Source organism: Alexandromys fortis, unplaced genomic scaffold (assembly GCF_014885135.2).
Source record: "Alexandromys fortis isolate MF-2015 unplaced genomic scaffold, M_Fortis_MF-2015_v1.1 scaffold_73, whole genome shotgun sequence".
Taxonomy (NCBI): Eukaryota; Metazoa; Chordata; class Mammalia; order Rodentia; family Cricetidae; genus Alexandromys; species Alexandromys fortis.
The window spans coordinates 8,703,826-8,720,591 of NW_026067959.1; the positions used below are offsets into that span (position 1 = coordinate 8,703,826).

The following is a 16,766-nucleotide window of genomic DNA, read 5'->3' on the forward strand; positions in this document are numbered from 1 at the left end:
CACAAAGGTGGAAACACTTGCCCATGGGCCCCCAGCTAGTCGGCAGAACAAGAAGTCTGAGCTGAGCAACACGGCTGTGGATGCAGACCCTCATCCAAGGAGCCAGCCAGGCCCTTCCTAACAAAGACTGCAGACTTGACAAAATAGAAACAAGCAAAGACGCAAGAAGTTCGAGAGTGCTTTTCTTCCCGGGTAGAGGCTCCACATCTTCAAACCACACTTTTAATTTTAGTATGTTGTTCAAATTTTCTTTAATGGCTATGAGTAGTTATATCACACTAAGGGGAGGTTTAGATTATCTGTGACGCATGAGGGGAAAAGAAAACTACCTTTGCTATACAGTGGAAGAAAGCTTGGGCTCCTGGGACAGACCAATTGATCAGATTTAAGACCCTGAGCAAAGTCAGTCCTTACTTTCCTATATATACAATATGTTGTATATGTTTATACAATATGCATACACTATATATTCCAAATAAATATAAAGAAACAGTATATATTTAGACAAACTATGTATGTTTATATGTTTCCCATATAAACAATATATCTATATAATAGAGTCAAGAAGTGCATCAATTTCTTGAGAGTCATTGTGAGGACTAAATATGTTAATGCATGCAAAATACTAAGTGTGATTCTTGTCATATGACAATGCTCAGTAAATATAATTCAGCTATAGAAGCAAGTTACCCAATAAAAACTAACAGCGAGCCTCATCTTTTCTTACTAGGATGTTTGGGATGCACGACACTAATCTCGTTCCCATGCTAGCTTTACTTAATTAAATGCAACTATTTAATACTAAGACTCATGCGCTGACTTGCAGCAAGCCCTCTCCCTCATAGTTTAATATTACTTAGTAAAACAATTAATACAAAAGCATGCTGTCATCACTGCCATTATTGTAACTCAAGCATACTGGAACAGGAAGAATATTTTCAAGATAGAGACTAGGTGTTTCTGAACACTCTGCCCCGTCTAAATGTAACCTATAGTCCTCAGCACTAATTAGACCTATTTACATTGTCTCATAATACTTCGTTTGCTCCAGAGATTCTGCAGCTAAACACACTGTTCCAGAGCTGATTTTGATACTCTCCCACCAACATGTGTCTTACGTGACAGAATCTTTAAAACTCTGCATGAAACATTTTAAGCCCCACATTGTGTAACAATCACTCTCCCAGCCACTAAATATGGCAGCAATTCCTTTTGGCCCCTGGCAGACTTTATTCCACAAACAATTTTTTCAACAAATCATTTGCTACCTTATATTAAGGACAGCAAAAATGCATTTCTATTTATTATTTGGGTGGGTGCTGGCGTATGTATTCTTATTGGTGGTACACATGTTGGGGGACAAAACTTGTAGCAATCAGAAGCCAATCTCAGGTGTTGCTCCTTAGGAGCTTTGAACCTTTTTTTTTTTCTAAGACAGGGTCTCACTGGGCAGTGGTGGTGCATGCCTTTAATCCCAACACTGCTTTCTAAGTCAGCCTGGTTACACAGAGAAACCCTATCTTGACGAACCAAAAGGGGTAGGGGGAAGATGATCTCTCATTGGGACCTTGAGTTTGGTAATTAGACTAGGCTGGCTAGTAAGATCCATCTGGCCAACACTGGCAGTACGAACTTGTGCCACCTCCCCTAGACCACATGGGTACTAGGGATTGAACTCCGGTTCTTCAAGCTTGTGCACCATGCATTATATTGACTGAGCTACCGCCGCAGCCCCTAAAATACTGCTAACTTGTTTTAACATACATACGAATGGGGTAAACGGCTGAAACACAAAGTAGATTCTGCGGCGTATTTGATCCATGGCACAGTTTAAATGTCACATCTAAAACATAAAACTTGGGCCAGTGAGATGACTCAGAAGATAAAAGCGCTTGCCACGCGAGCCTGACAGACTGAGCTGGGTCCCAGGAACCCACGTTTTCAAAGCTGAACGGGGGCACAGATGTGTAATCCTAGCACGACTCTAGCATGAGGGGAGGTGATGACAGGAGAATCACCTTGAAGACGATGTGAGCCTGCGGGGCTGCGGGCCTGCGGGGCTGCAATCCTGCAAGCCTGGAGCATACGGCTCAGTACAAACAAGAGATCCTTCCTAATAAGGCAGAAAAGTATATTCCTGAAAGCTGTCCTCTGACCACCATGTATGCAAGCCCATACTTACCATCCACACACAGAGAGAATGAGAGACTTAAAAAACAAAAACTTAAGAACCTTCCAGTTCACGCAAGATTCTGTAAAAGGCTTTATTTATATTGGGTTTTTTTTTACATGCTCCGTTTTCCCTTCTAATACTTTTATTGGTGCCTCATTCACATTAGTTTAAAATTTAATTTAATTAGTTTCTTTGAGAAGCTGTTTTCCTAAGCATTACCCTGGCTCCGGATTGTTGCTACCCTTACAGGAAGTGGGTGCTCATTCCTGTCCCTCACGACACCGCAGGCTTAATTATGGGCGTACTCCTGCAAGCAAAGTGGATCTTAGAAAGCTTTTCTGTGTAACATGCCGCAGAAGACACTTGGAATCGTTCCCATTCTGTTCCCATTGCCTCTTCCTTTGATTAACAGCTTCCTTTCCAGTACAGAAGCTTTCTCATTTCATGGGGTTCCACTTGTTGATTGTGGGTCCTCCTATTTCCTGAGTGACTGAGATCCTATTTGTAAAGTCCTCCCTCAGCTTAGACCCTGATTGTACTTCCTCTTAACTCTTAGAGATTCAGGGGCTGGAGAGATGGCTCAGAGGTTAAGAGCATTGCCTGCTCTTCCCGAGGTCCTGAGTTCAATTCCGAGCAACCACATGGTGGCTCACAGTCATCTATAATGAGATCTGGTGCCCTCTTCTGGCATATAAACATACATGAAATGAGTGTTGTATACATAATAAATAAATAAATCTTTTAAAAAAAAAACTCTTAGAGATTCAGATCTAACAGTGAGGTCTTTGGTCTGCTTGGAACTGATTTGAGTTCAGGGTAAGAGGTTAAGGATCAAGTTTCTTCTACCAGACTCTATTCTATTGATCGGTATGCCTATATTTATCCCGGCACCATGTAGTTTTACCATGGATCTGTAGTATAATTTGAAATCAAGAATGGTGATGCCTCCAACAATGTTTTAATTGCTAAGGATGTTTGGGAAAGCCATATGGAAATCTACTACTTTTTTTTTTTGGGGGGGGGGGTTTAGTTCAACACAGTGTTTCTATGTGAAACAGTCCTGGCTGTCCTGGAACTCACTCTGTAGACCAGGCTGGCCTCAAACTCACAGAGATCCATCCGCCTCTACCTCCCATGTGCTGGGATTAAAGGCTTGCACCACCAATACCCAAAACCAATCTTAAGCATACTTCAAGGCTGAGGTTATCCCAAAAATTGACCGGGTGGTGCACGCCTTTAATCCCAACACTCTGGAGGCAGAGGCAGGCAGATCTCTGTGAATTCAAGACCAGCCTGGTCTATAAGAGCTAGTTCCAGGACAGGCTCCAAAGCTACAGAGAAACCCTGTCTCAAAAATCAAAAACAAAAAAAAAATTCTGAAAAACCCTTCTGAAATGCACCATTTCATGTACAAATATTCCAAAACATATTTACAAACTACCTGTGTGTATAAAATACATGTGAAATATAAATAAATTCTATGTGCATACTTGGATCACATACACAAGATAATTCATTATATAAACATTCCAAATCTGTAAAAAGCCTAAAATCTGATAAGCTTCTGGTCGTAAATTCTCAGGGCTTTTCAAACTGTATTACCTTACAACATGTAAAAGAGCTAGTATCCAACTATGTGTGACCTATAAAAGCAACCATTTCAATCTAATGAGTGTATGTACAACCTATAAATAAATACAGCTTCCTCATGCAAACACCAGCAGCTATTTCCTTTGGTACAAATATTTGCTTCTAACTACAAAGATAAGACGTGTAACACATATTACTGTGATTATTGTGACAAATAAAATGAATCATAAAAGCTAACATACATATAAAAAGCTCAGCCCTCAGCAGCTCTGACAAGGTAAAACTCTAGGAGACCTGCAGCATGAACCCCCTCCCTGTGCTTTTGTTCAACTGAAAGGAGAAAGAATATACCTACCCAGAAATGTTGGCCATGGAGCTGAGAGCGTCATACCCCTGAGCAATTGTGACTCTTGGAACCTGGTCCATTGCCAGAACTGTGGTCTTTCTTTCGGAAAGTTTATTTAGCAAGTCTGGATTCTGGGCGGGGTAAATGAAGCTAATGAGAGTTCCTGACGGCTTCAAGAAGTCAGCTTCATGAGCGCCTAACGCTGGATTAACCATGGGTGCTCTCACCTGAAACGAAAGTCAAACAAGCCACAGATTAAAACCGTCGGCACCTTCGTCGTGTCTTTTAAATAAACAGGACAGTTTTTGTAAGGCACTATTGTCTAAATAATACTTCTGAGGTATATCTTCCATCAATCAATGTCTGCCTGTGCTTTACCACATGAAGATGTGTCCTACCTACCCTGTGACTAGAGAGACCTGTGTGAACTGTTCTGAGGAAAAAGCACAGCCTCTGGGCAGAGCACCAGATCAGGCGTGACAACTGCAGAACACTGAAATATTAGCCTGCTGGCAGTGGTGGTGCACACCATTAATCCCAGCACTTGGGAGGCAGAGGCAGGCGGATCTCTGTGAGCCCATCTGGTCTACAGAGCTGGTTCCAGGACAGTTAGAGCTGTTACTCAAAGAAACTCTATCTCAAAAGATTTTTACAATGAACCTGGTCTCCTCAAACTTACTCTATTAAAAAATTAAGACATATTAGGGGAAAGGAACCAAAAAAAAAAAAACATTTGTTTTGTGTTCAAAGACTCAATCCTAGAACTGAGTGGTAGTGGGCATACTTGATCAGATCTCTGTGAATAGGAGAGCAGCCTAGTCTACAAATCCAGAAGCCAGCAAGGGCTACATAGTGAAACCCTGTCTGAAAGAAAAGAAAAGAAGAAAAGAAAGAAATTTCTGCTGTCTGGTATCTCAGGACCTTTCTTTCTTAATTTGTTCTTCTGTGTGCTGGTGTTTTGCTGGTGTGTGTGCTTATGTAAGGGGTCAGAAACTGTACATTCCAGACAGCTGCCATGTGGGTGCTGGGAACTGAACCCGGGTCCTCCGGAAGAGCAACAGTGCTCTTCACCTCTGAGCCATAGGCCAGCTCAAGACCTTTCAAAGTCAGTTAGCCTATTGGTCACTCAGCCTAACGCTACCTTGTCCAGGATGGCCGTGCTGTTTCTAGAACAGCACTATGTCCCTGTAAATAGCGAACTGCCTTCGGGCATCAGATGCTGCACATGGCATCCCGGGCTGGATTCAGTATCTTCTTTTCATCCTAGCAGTACATAACAACCAGCAGGAAGTCTACATACACATGGATCATATAGCGAAATTTTCCGTAGTCAATCAAAAGAAAGTTCCACCCAGGGAATATAAAAATGAAGATCTCCATTTCCCTTCCAGGGTTAAAAAAAAAAAAAGGTTACATTTCCTGGTACATAAAGAATATTCATAATACACACTCATTTCATCGAGAAAAAGAGCATGACTTTAAAATAGGAAAAGCTGAAATGGGTAATGCTTACTATAGTAGATATGCAAACTGTTCTGATTTGGCCATTGCATATACATGTTAATATCACAGTGCATGGATACGGACAATTATTGTATGCCAATTAAAAAACAAAAAGAAGAGCACTAAGAAAACTGGAAAAGCCAAGTGTGGTAGCTCTAATCCCAGCACCGGGGAGGCAGTCCTCTGTGGGTCCCAGGCCAGCCAGGGCTACACAATGAGACCCTGTCTCAAAAAGGAAAACAAAACTAGAAACGGAAGAGAGAAAGGGGTGATTACTTTGACCACCAGATCAGAAGCCAGAACTTCCTTCGTCCCTTGGATTTGGGCCCCCACTGCTCTGTAGAGATCGTCTGGGAACCTGGAAGCTTCGCCTGCTCCTGACTCCACCACGACATTAAAGCCCTGCTTGACCAAGGCCTGAACACCGGCAGGAGACAAGGCTACTCGTTTCTCATTCTGGAAAATCTCCTTGGGGACCCCAACTGTCAGCTGCTTATATGGAATTCCTAGAAACAAACAAAACCAAAGTTTAGAAAAAGCGGAAGAGGGGACATCAGGACAAGGAAATGGGACGTCTGTTCTTCAAAACACACCTTGCACAAGTCGTTACTGAAAATAACAATTCACAATCATGATCCATTTACCTTTTTTGAGAGTGATAAATTTTTGTACATGCCATCCTGAATGCATGAGATATTTTGTTTAATTGAATACCTCTCTCTAAGGCACAGGATAAGCTTGCTCTAGTCCTAAGAGAAAAAAATCCCTGAGTTGAGAAATCACACAGCATGCCAGCCTCCCTCCGCCCTCTGGGGTTACAGTCTTCCTATCCTGACCTTTAATAAAGACAGAAAGAAAATGTTGAAGAATAGCTCTACAATCGTTCCTTTAAAGGCTACCATGTCTCAGGTCGCTTTCCTGGCAATTTAGCCAGAGGAAGCTTCCATAGATCTCCAAGCGCTGGATCTTGAGACTCTAGCAGCAACTGATTAGGCAAGAGGCCAGCAGCCAGGTCAAAGATAAACATCTTACAAGCCAGACCTGAGAGAAGCCAGCAGCCCCTGCCTATGACAAGACTTACAGAGGAATTGTGGGTTCTATGACAGTCTATGTTAGCCAGTGATTGTTGGCTGGTTTTATGTCAACTTGACACAAGATAGAACGTTTGGGAAGAAAAATTGGAGAAAATGCCTCCGTAAGATTTGCCTGTGCACAAGGCTGCAGAGCATTTTCTTAATTAATGATTGATATGGATGGGCCCAGCTCACTGGGGGCAGTACCAGTCCTGAGCAGGTCATCCTGCATGGTATGAAAAGGCAGGCAGAGCAGCCACAAGGAGCAGCCAACAGGCAGCGTTCAACCATGACCTCTCCATGCTTCAGCTCCTGCCTCCGAGTCCTTACCTTGAACTCCTACCCTGACTTCTCTCAGTAATGGAAAGTGGCCTGAACGTTGTAAGCCGAAATAAACCCTTTCCTCCCCAAGCTGCTCTTGGATGTGATGTTTTATCACAGAAACCTAAAAGGAACTGAAGTTTCTACCCAATCATGCTCTCTCCTAGAGAGGGTTAAACAGAGAAGTTACAGATAGAGACCAGGAGCGTGGATGTATGTTGGTTATTTCTCAATGCAGCCATGACACAAACATCAAAGAGAAGCCCGGGGTAACACTGGCAGACATAGTAATCATGACTATTTAGAGAATGACAAGCCATAACTGGGAAACCCAGAATGCATTCTACTTCTCCAAGATGGTGAGAGGTATCTTGGCCCCCCCCCCTTTTATCTGAGAATCCATCAAGTAAACCCTCAACACAAGATAGAAGCTGATTGTGATTCTGTTCCGTACAGCCTAAAAGAAAGCATGTAATACAAACATCTTTGTGCAGAGTTCAAGGTAGCTTTACCTATAGGACATTCGTATCTTCTCATGCTCTAATCAATATGAAACCATTAACACTTTGGCAGGAAGAGGGTAAGACAGGATTTCTTTGTGTAACCCTGGCTGTCCTGGAACTCATCCTGTAAGCCAGGCTGGCTTCAAACTCACAGAAATCCTTCTGTCCCTACCTCCTGAGTGCTAAGATTAAAGGTATGTGCCACCATGCCCAGTCAGTAACACATTTTTTAACAGTATGTTTCTGTATAGATTTTACTATAGTTCAAAAATTCCATTCTTGCCACTGAATATATAATTAAAACTGAATCAAATTATAAATAATACTCTTATAAATAAGAATAACTTATTGAGACTTTTGACAGAATAAGGCACCCTGAAAATACTCGCATTTGAGCATAGTCTTATATTCCCATACTATTTATACTCTAATAATTTACAGTATAGTAGAGGCAGATCAATATGTATTTCCTACCTGAAAAGGGATAAGCATAGAAGGATGGCAAATATTTAGATCCATGTGTAAAATTAAGTCAAATATGTACTTCTCTGGAGTTTACTTCTCATCTGATAGCCTCAAATCTAAGCCCCACATTTGAAAAGCCAGGGCCAGCTACTAAAGATAGCAGAATTGAGCCAGAAGTACTTAGGAGAGCGATGTGACGGTGTGCTCCTCTAATTCAGCACTCCAGAGGCAGAGGTAGGTAGACCTTTATGAGTTCAAGACCAGCTTGATCTACATAGCAAGTTCAAAACCAGCCAGGGCTACATAGTGAGAACCTGTCTCAAAAAAGGAAAAAAAAAATGGTACAAGAGCCAACCTGAAATGGCTTCCATTAGCAAATGTGGTAACTTGAGAATCAAAAGGAATTAATGGGGACTGGAAAGATACTCAGGCTGCTCTCCTAGATGACCAGGGTTCAACACCCAACATCTACATGGTGGATCGCAGCTGTCTATAACTCCAGTTCCAGGAGGTTTTCTTCTAGCCTCCCTAAGCACCAGAAACACATGTGTGCGCAGCCATACGTGTCAGCAAAGACAACCATAAAATAAAAGGAAAACTTTTAAAGAATAATGGTGTGGTGCACTTCTAAAGGTATTATAATCCATGAATTCACGTTGATTATCAAAAAAAGTACTTAGAATTTTAAATGGTATTGCTCAACTTAGAATATACAACGGATGGGCAGAATAACAGCTTCCCAAGGATATCCCCATCCTGATCCCTACCACCTCTGAATACATTATACTTGACACAGGAGAATTATGATGCCAGATGAACTTAAGATTGCTGATCATTTGGCCTACAGCAGGAAGAATAATCTGGAGCGCTATGATGTAATCACAGAGTGCTTACATGTGGAGGAGGGAAGCCAAAGAGTCCTAGTCAAGGAATGATGAGAAGATGCCACACTGAGGCTATCAAGATGAGACAGGGCCACAGCCTGATCAACACAGGAGCTCCTCAGAAGCTGGAAGAGTAGAGGAGACAGTTCTCCCCAACGGTTCCCAGGACGCGGGCAGAATCGCCAACTTTTGGACAGAGGCCCAGTGACAACTCCTTTGGACTTTGTCTCCCAGAGGTTAAAAAGCCAGTAGGCTCATGATCATTTGTTACAGCGGGAATAGGAAATCGATACACAAGGGAACCAACCGATTGTTAGCAGAACTAATAAGGCATGGGAAAGAGCATTTATTCATGGGGATGGCAAGAAACTGTGCTTCCTTTATAGAAAAAATCTAGATGATAAATGAAGAATGACGGAGTCTCGCCATTTCTAAAGTCCTAATAAAATCACGAATTTAGCTAAGGACCATCAATCAAAGCATCTGAAAGTATCTGAAGGAAAGAAAGCTGATGGGAACTTCATATCAGACAGATCACAAGGACAGCACCTACACTGACCAAAGGGTCTTCCTGATGAAAAACAATAATATATAATACTACCAGTGTTCCTGTCAGAAATGTATCCTCAAGTTGACAGAGCCTCTGGGTCTAGTTAAATGTTAGCCAAAAAAAAAAAAAATATGAGGAAAAGAAACCGACTCAGTCAAACCAATCAAGGGAACGCCGCCTGTCAAATTTAGAGCACTGGGGATTCTACCGAATAAGAACGGCATCTTCAACAAGTAAAGAGAAGAAAAGTAGGGAAGAGGGGCTGACAATATAGCCAAGTGGTCACGTACCTGGCCAGCCTGTTTGAAGGCCTAGGTCTGATCTCCAGTAATGAAAAAGTCTCTTATATGTCAAAAAAAGCCCTAAGAAAAACACCAAGCAAATGTACTCTGGACCATTCTTTGAACAAGCCTACTGCTAAAAATAGAAGCAGGGACTTTGTTGACTCCCAAGGGAGGCCTTACCTCCTCTGAGGAGTGGGTGGGAGGTGGGATGGGTGGAGGTGGGAGAGCCATGAAAAGGGGAGGGGAGGAACTGGGGCTAGTATTAAAATTAAAAATATTCCAAATAAGAAAAAATAGAAGCTAGGTACGGTGGCACACATCTTTAATCCAAGTACTAGAGAAGCAGAGCCAGAACAGCCTGGTCTACACAGAGTCCAAGGAGAGCCAGGATTACATTGAGAGATACCCTACCTCAAAAAGGGAGGGGTAAGAAAGAAAAGGAATACTGACTGGGATTACTTTTCACGTGTTTCAGTGTGGTAATTAAATTAATTTGTTGTTGTTGCTGCTGTTTTTCGAGACAGGGTTTCTCTGTAGCTTTGGAGCCTAGAAATTAATATTTTATTATAGAAAAAGAATAATTTTTTAAATAGCTGTGAAAAATAAAATTTAAAAGTTAAACATGGTAATGCAGAGATCTTAATGTCTATAGATTTACTTACAAGGACAACCCTCATGTCCTGAACATGGTCATTTGCTTCTATCTTTTCAATTTTACCACTAGGTGATCTGGCTTTCCAGAGCAGACCAAAGATAAACTTGGGAAAGATACGATGCCAACAGTGATTTGTCACCCAAGAACATGGAAAGTGGCCATGAAATCCATTCAAGGAAACAGAGCTGCTCGGTGACTAGAAATCAGTCCAGCAAGTCTTAAGAGGGAGAAGAAATGTCCCTGCTGTTCTTTCACCTTCGGAACTAAATGCCATTTTTAGCAGGGCATAACGCCATCTGGAATAAAAACTAAATGTCTAAGTCTTCCTGACAAATGCCCACATGCTTAGGGCTGGACAGTGAGTGACCCTGTGCCTGGATGGTCCTTGGGAAGGTGCTAAAAGAGGGGTGACTCAGCTGAGAAGGTGACCCCCTGAGTCTCTTCTCCTCCTGGCTTGTACCTAGAACAGAAGCAAGTGAGACTTCTCCTATCAGAGAAGACCTGACAGGCCACGGGAAGCCTTCACTATTGTTCTGTAAGTGCTAAGAAGACAGCAGCGATTTTGAAGAAAGAACGTTGCTTTTTACTAAATCAAGGAACATTATTGTAGAATCAGTTAATAGACTTCATCCCAGTACCTTGTAGGAACAAAGGAAGGCTGCCAGGAGAAACGGTTACTATGAGAAAAAGGCTCCCAAATACAACCAGCTAAGCTTTTCTCTTCCCATTATTTTTATCTCCTCTGTTAACAATGGCAGTCTGGAAATTCTATAAGTGGGAAATATGAAGAAAAAATGCTCATTTTGTTTTGTTTATGACCATCACTCACAAATACCAGGTCATGGAATTTCATGAGTTTTCTTGCATGTATCACCAAGGGCTTGAAGCACAGCACAAGGAGGAGTAAATTTTTACCTGGCTTTCCGGGTGACTGACACCACAGTGCCCGATGAGTATGAAGTGCTCGCAAAAGGTCTTTCTTCCCAGGTAGACCCTTTCGGGGCCCCAAGTTGCTAAGGAAGGGACATGAGGCACCAGTCACCGCCGTTTTCAGCAGGTGTGCCATGCTGCCTCGTGCTCCCAGCTTTCCGAGCCCCTGATTCCTTGAAGGTGGATTACTAAAAAGGAAGAAAAGAAAACGTTTATATGCCAAGAAGAAAGCTGCCTTGTCATTTGAGCAGGAAATCTATGTGCTACTTAAAATTGGGATTATAATCTCAGCATCAAATTCCAGGCCTGAGTCACACAAGTGTGTGTGTGTGTGTGTGTGTGTGTGTGTGTGTGTTGGAGAGTTTGAAGGACCTCCCGCAACAGTGCATATATACAAACTCTAAAATGCCTTCAACGCACACCTAAAGAGCTAAGCCACATCTTACACCAAAGTTACCTTGTAAGTCAACATATTTTCCCAAAAGTTACATATAATCAAACTTATATTTGAATTTCCCTTAAGTTATCTAAAAAAAAAAAAAAGATGTGTTTGCTAATCATACAAAACACATCACCATCCTATCTACTGAAGTAAAATGCTTAACTCTGCCAGTGGAATCTCATGACCCATGCCTAAATGAACATGAGATTCATGTTTCCCACCCAAGAAAATAAATATGCAGGGATAAGACTCAAAAGAAAAGAAAAGAAAAAATCCATAATATCTTTACTACCTCAGGCTGTACCTACAGATGTACATAGAGCTGTGGATTCTTTTGAAAGGGGTTCTCAACAGTGGCCAATTTTTGTTTCACAGGTTTCTTTTTTTTCCCAGAGGTTTCTTTCTTTTTTTAAATATTTATTTATTATGTATACAATATTCAATCTGTGTGTGTTTGCAGAGCAGAAGAGGATAGCAGACCTCATCACAGATGGTTGTGAGCCACCATGTGGTTGCCAGGAATTGAACTCAGGACCTTTGGAAGAGTAGGCAATGCTCTTAACCACTGAGCCATCCCTCCAGCCCCCTCAGAGGTTTCTTATAATAAAGTTTATTGAAGCAAAACGTGGCCACTTATTTATTACCAATCCTAACAGCGCTAGCTGAAGTTTCTCTTGGTTGTACCTTCAGCCACCTTTGCCCTGTTTGGCAGATCTCAGGGCTCACACAGAAGGCATTCACCATGTGCCTCTCCATTTCCCTTTGCTTCGAGAATGAGAAGAAGCAGAGGGTCTAAAGTCTATCAGTCAAACCTGGCTAACATTACCCACTATGCTGATCCGTGCCACGGACTCTCACAGAGCCGAGCACCCAACCTAAGCCGGCTCTATGCGGCTCTATGCACACTCTCCCACCCATCAGAGAAGTATTTAGCTTGTTTTACATTTCAGAGCTGTTACCACAACATCCTAAAAAAAAAGTCTTTAAAACACGGAGAGGGAACCCTGGTGACAGAAATTATCAGTCCCAAGGTTGCTTACTAAGTCAATGCCCTCTAATTCAACCAATGTGGCCCAAGGGCAGACTCTCAGAGACCCTTTCTCCCGTCCTCTACTTGAGTCATCCCATCTCCCTGCTACCACTGTTCTCTGGTGTGTTGGCAAAACTTCCCCAGACTTCATCAGCAACTCAGTGAAACTAGCCCTGCATTGCCCAAGTCTGCCACTTCCTGATTCTTTAACCTGAACTACTTCGAGACTCAGTCCACTAACCAATAAAAGTGGTAGAAAATGGCAGTTTCCTAAGGTCCTTTTAACTCTAGAAAATCCATGATTATCTTGCCTACTTGGAAAATAATAATTTGGTATTGAACGGTTTCCTAATGGGATGCCTTTTTTTCGGGGGGAGGGTTTCAAGACAGGGCTTCTCTGTGTAATAATAGCCCTAGCTGTTCTAGAATTAGCTCTAGAGGCCAGAATAGCCTCGAACTCACAGAGATCCACCTGTCTCTGCCTCCCGAGTGCTGAGATTAAAGGTGTGCGCCACCACTACCTGGCACCAGGAACCCAATCTCTGAGGAGGAAAAAACACTTTATTCAGGTCTTAAACATTTAAAGCAATGATCAGGAGGTTGTCTATTGGCAAGAAAAGTCCACTACACTTGCCCTAATTTAAATAGACAGTTCTGAAAGCGATTCAGAAAATATCTGAACCATCTTAGCATTGGCTAGGCCACATTTACTCCAAAAGAGTCATATCTTCCCCTTTTCTTGACTTCAAAATCCTTGATTACCTGATCTTCCATGTATGTCTCACGCCTTGACTCAATATTGGCATAATTTTGCAACTCAAAGTTTAGGATAATAAAATACCTGCTTTCCTAAGGCATTCATGAAGCTTCCTAACGGAGGAAAACTGCCTCCACAGTAGATGTGGGGGGAGGGTGTGTGTGTGTGTGTGTGTGTGTTTGCGTGCATGTGTGCGTGTGTATTTGTGTACATGCATGTGTGTATGCGCGTGCATGTGTGTGTGCATGTGTTTGCGTGCGTGCATGTGTGTATACATGTGTGCGTGTCTTTGCATGCATGTATGTGTATGTGTGTGCACGTGTGCATGTGTGTGTTTGTGTACGTGCATGTGTGAGTGTGTGCGGGCGCCTGCGTGTGTGCCTGTGTGGTGCCGAGGACAGAACCCAGGACCTCACACTCTTTACGAAGGTACTCCTCCACTGAGCTACATCCTCAGCCTTCACCAAACAAATGTTAAAACCCTCTAGAGTCTAGGGCAAGCACCTGACCTAGCAAAAGAAGACAGCATCAAGAGTACAAATATGAACTCTGGGTTGGAAGCCCCTTCTGCAATTTATTAGAGGTGTGACCTTCTCGAATCACCCAGTTTCTCTCTACCTGATGTCCTCATTTTAAGTTCAGAACGATAGTAAAAACCTACCTCATAGAGTTGTGAGGATTAAAGCAAAATGCCCTGATCATAGGGTCGTGGAGAGGACTTAAAGAATCCAAGATCCTGATTGGCTGTTCCTCTCAGTTATACTCCTTGGCCCAGTGCCTTGCACTAAACAGAGTAAGTCAACTAATATTTTTGACTGAGAACTTAAGTAACTAGGGCTGAGTATCCTGGAGCCATTTTGCAACAGATTTCTGAAACAAAAGTTTCAGAACTTTTTCCTTTGAAAACAAAATGTTTGTGTAGACTTGTAAAAAGCTGATCCTATAAGCGAAGACAAACTACTTGCTGATACTAGAATAATTCTAAACTGTCCTTTCAATAAATAAGAAAGAAAGAAAATGGGTGGAACAGGGGTGGTGGCTCATAGTTGTAAATGCCATCTCTGGGGAAGCTAACGCAGAAAAATCAACTCAAGTTCAAAGCCAGCCTTGGGCTAGACATAGAGTTTTAAGCCAATCAAACCTACAGACTGAGATCGTCCTCGTCTCAAATTTAAAAAATATATTAAGAATACTAAGCTAAGAATGAAAAAATAACTGAAATTGGCCCAAACAATGGGGTGCAGTGGGCACATAAGCCCCATTCCCGTAGCCAGTTTCCTAATGACTGCACACCACCGCAGGACGAATAAAGGACACCTGCAAGCATAAACAAAGTCATGCTTTTAAAAGCTAGGCATACCAACAAGGACACAATACCCTACCCTGGCAGGCAGCATGACCTCGCCCCAAGCCACTGGTGCCATAGCCCCTGTCACAGGTGCTGCCCCTCCCTCAGCAACCAAACTGCCACCCGCTGGCACGTGCAACTGGTCGGCTATTTATAGCCTCCTGTGGAAGCCCATTGGCTCTGGCTACACAGTAGTCATTGTGCCTCTCAAGTTTGAACCAGCTCTGCCCAGGCCTGCACCCCCCCCACCCCACTCTCCTGCCTCGCCAGTCCAAGCTCCTCTCCTCACTCTTGGAGAAACCGGCACCCACTACCACCTTTAAGCCCTGACCTACACTCACACCTTTTCCTCTGTACACCCTGCGTGAACACTCTCGAGGTTCAAATACAACTTAGGGGAGTCCAGCTGCCATTCTTCTAAGTCCGCCACCCATGAAAGTCCTCTATGACCTCTCTTCCGAACCCTCTTAGGGCCAAAACAAACATATACAACTTTTGCAGATCTTGCCTCCACCCCCACCCCAGGCTTCAAGATCTGCACCTGCACAGCTGTCACTTTGTTCCTTGCCCTCCACCGGGACCTTGTTCCTACATCCACCTTCCCATTGCCTTTCACGCCACTCTAGCCGAATACACACACATAAAAGGGCACCCCCAGGCACAGTATTCTCCGCTTGTCTTCTGCAGGAGCCTTTGCACCTCATTTGCTAGACACTGCCGACCCCGCCCCACTTCTGCTCACTGACAGGTCCCCCTCGCCGCAGGACCTTGGGGTTAGCGCTGGCTGCCCGCCTTCTCCTGCAGCCCCCAGGAGCCGCAGGGCCGGTTGGCTCACCCGGGCTGGCAGGCGGGACAGCTGGCGACCCTGAGCTGCTAGCAAACGCTACGCCGCCGCGCTGGCAGACCCGGGCTCGGCCCGCGGCGCTGCGCCTCCAACCCGGAAGAACAGCCCCAACCCTGAGGCTGCAGCGACGACCACGTGACATGGCACTGCCCCCACCCGGACCCGTACCCCCTTTCCGTACTCCCTCTCCACCTCCCACTGCCTCCTGCCAAGCCCGCTTCGCCCGATCGCCCTCCCACTCCGCAAAGGAGACAGAGACTCCACCAAATGCACCCTTAGAGCGCAGCAGCCGGTAAGGGTCCTTCCTCTCCGGGTGACCGCTGACGCCCCTTTGTCTCAACCGGGGCCCCCGGCCCGCAGCTCCGCCTCCTTGCTCTTGCTCAGTCGGTCTCTGTCAATCAAACCTGGTGCCAAGCACTGCAATTCAAGTTTTTAGGAATTCTTTCCTCTTCTTCCCCTGGAGACTAAGTTACAAACTGTGATTTCCTCACCCGGGTCCCAGCAGAACAAATAAGCGGATCCTATAACTTTTCTCTTGGTCCCGGACTTTCGGCTAGCTCTCTAGGAAAAAAAAAAAAAAAAAAATCCCAACTTCTGTAACTGGAGAGGACTTATGAGGGAGGTAGCGGAGGGCGGGAATGGGGGCGTTGTTTTTCCATTCTGGACGGGAGGTGGGGTTAAATTCCTCACAAGCGAAGTCAAGGCCTGAAAATGAACACACATGTTCGTATTTGGCTTGCAGCAGTGAAGCCAGCCAAAAGGAAACCCTGTGTTACTTGTTAACATAGGTAGCGACTGGAGTGTACCCGTAGTTGACTCTCTCCACGTTCCTAATTAAGAGAATTCAAAATATAATGACCTAGTCAGTAGTTAGTGATTAGGTTCTGTTACTTGTTCTGCAGGTGCATTCCTATTAAACTTATTCAACGCTGAATCGACAGGAAATGTCAGTCTGTGTGGTGTTTTGTTTTGTTTTTTAATTTAACGGAAATATTAAACAGGCAGAAGAAACAGGTATTTGGTATCTTTAGAAAAAAAAAACTGAACCCCAGAGACTGTCTTGTATGT

General features: G+C 43.6%; 1 protein-coding gene across 4 annotated transcripts in view; it reads right to left on the reverse strand.

The window, feature by feature from the left end:
* Nnt (nicotinamide nucleotide transhydrogenase) overlaps positions 1-16,340 on the reverse strand; it is an 86,023-nt gene extending 69,683 nt beyond the window's left edge. Inside the window, exons 1-4 of one of the 4 annotated variants that reach the window (XM_050152781.1) lie at positions 16,190-16,340; positions 11,263-11,465; positions 5,889-6,118; positions 4,119-4,336 (exon numbers count right to left, since the gene is read on the reverse strand). In XM_050152781.1, the coding sequence (XP_050008738.1) occupies positions 4,119-4,336; positions 5,889-6,118; positions 11,263-11,413 (599 nt within the window). In that variant the 5' untranslated portion in view covers positions 11,414-11,465; positions 16,190-16,340. Of the gene's footprint in view, positions 1-4,118; positions 4,337-5,888; positions 6,119-11,262; positions 11,466-15,621; positions 15,828-15,971 lie in introns of those variants that run through there. The other 3 variants (XM_050152780.1, XM_050152782.1, XM_050152783.1) reach the window with 3 other exon arrangements.
* Between the last annotated feature and the right edge of the window lie 426 nt (positions 16,341-16,766).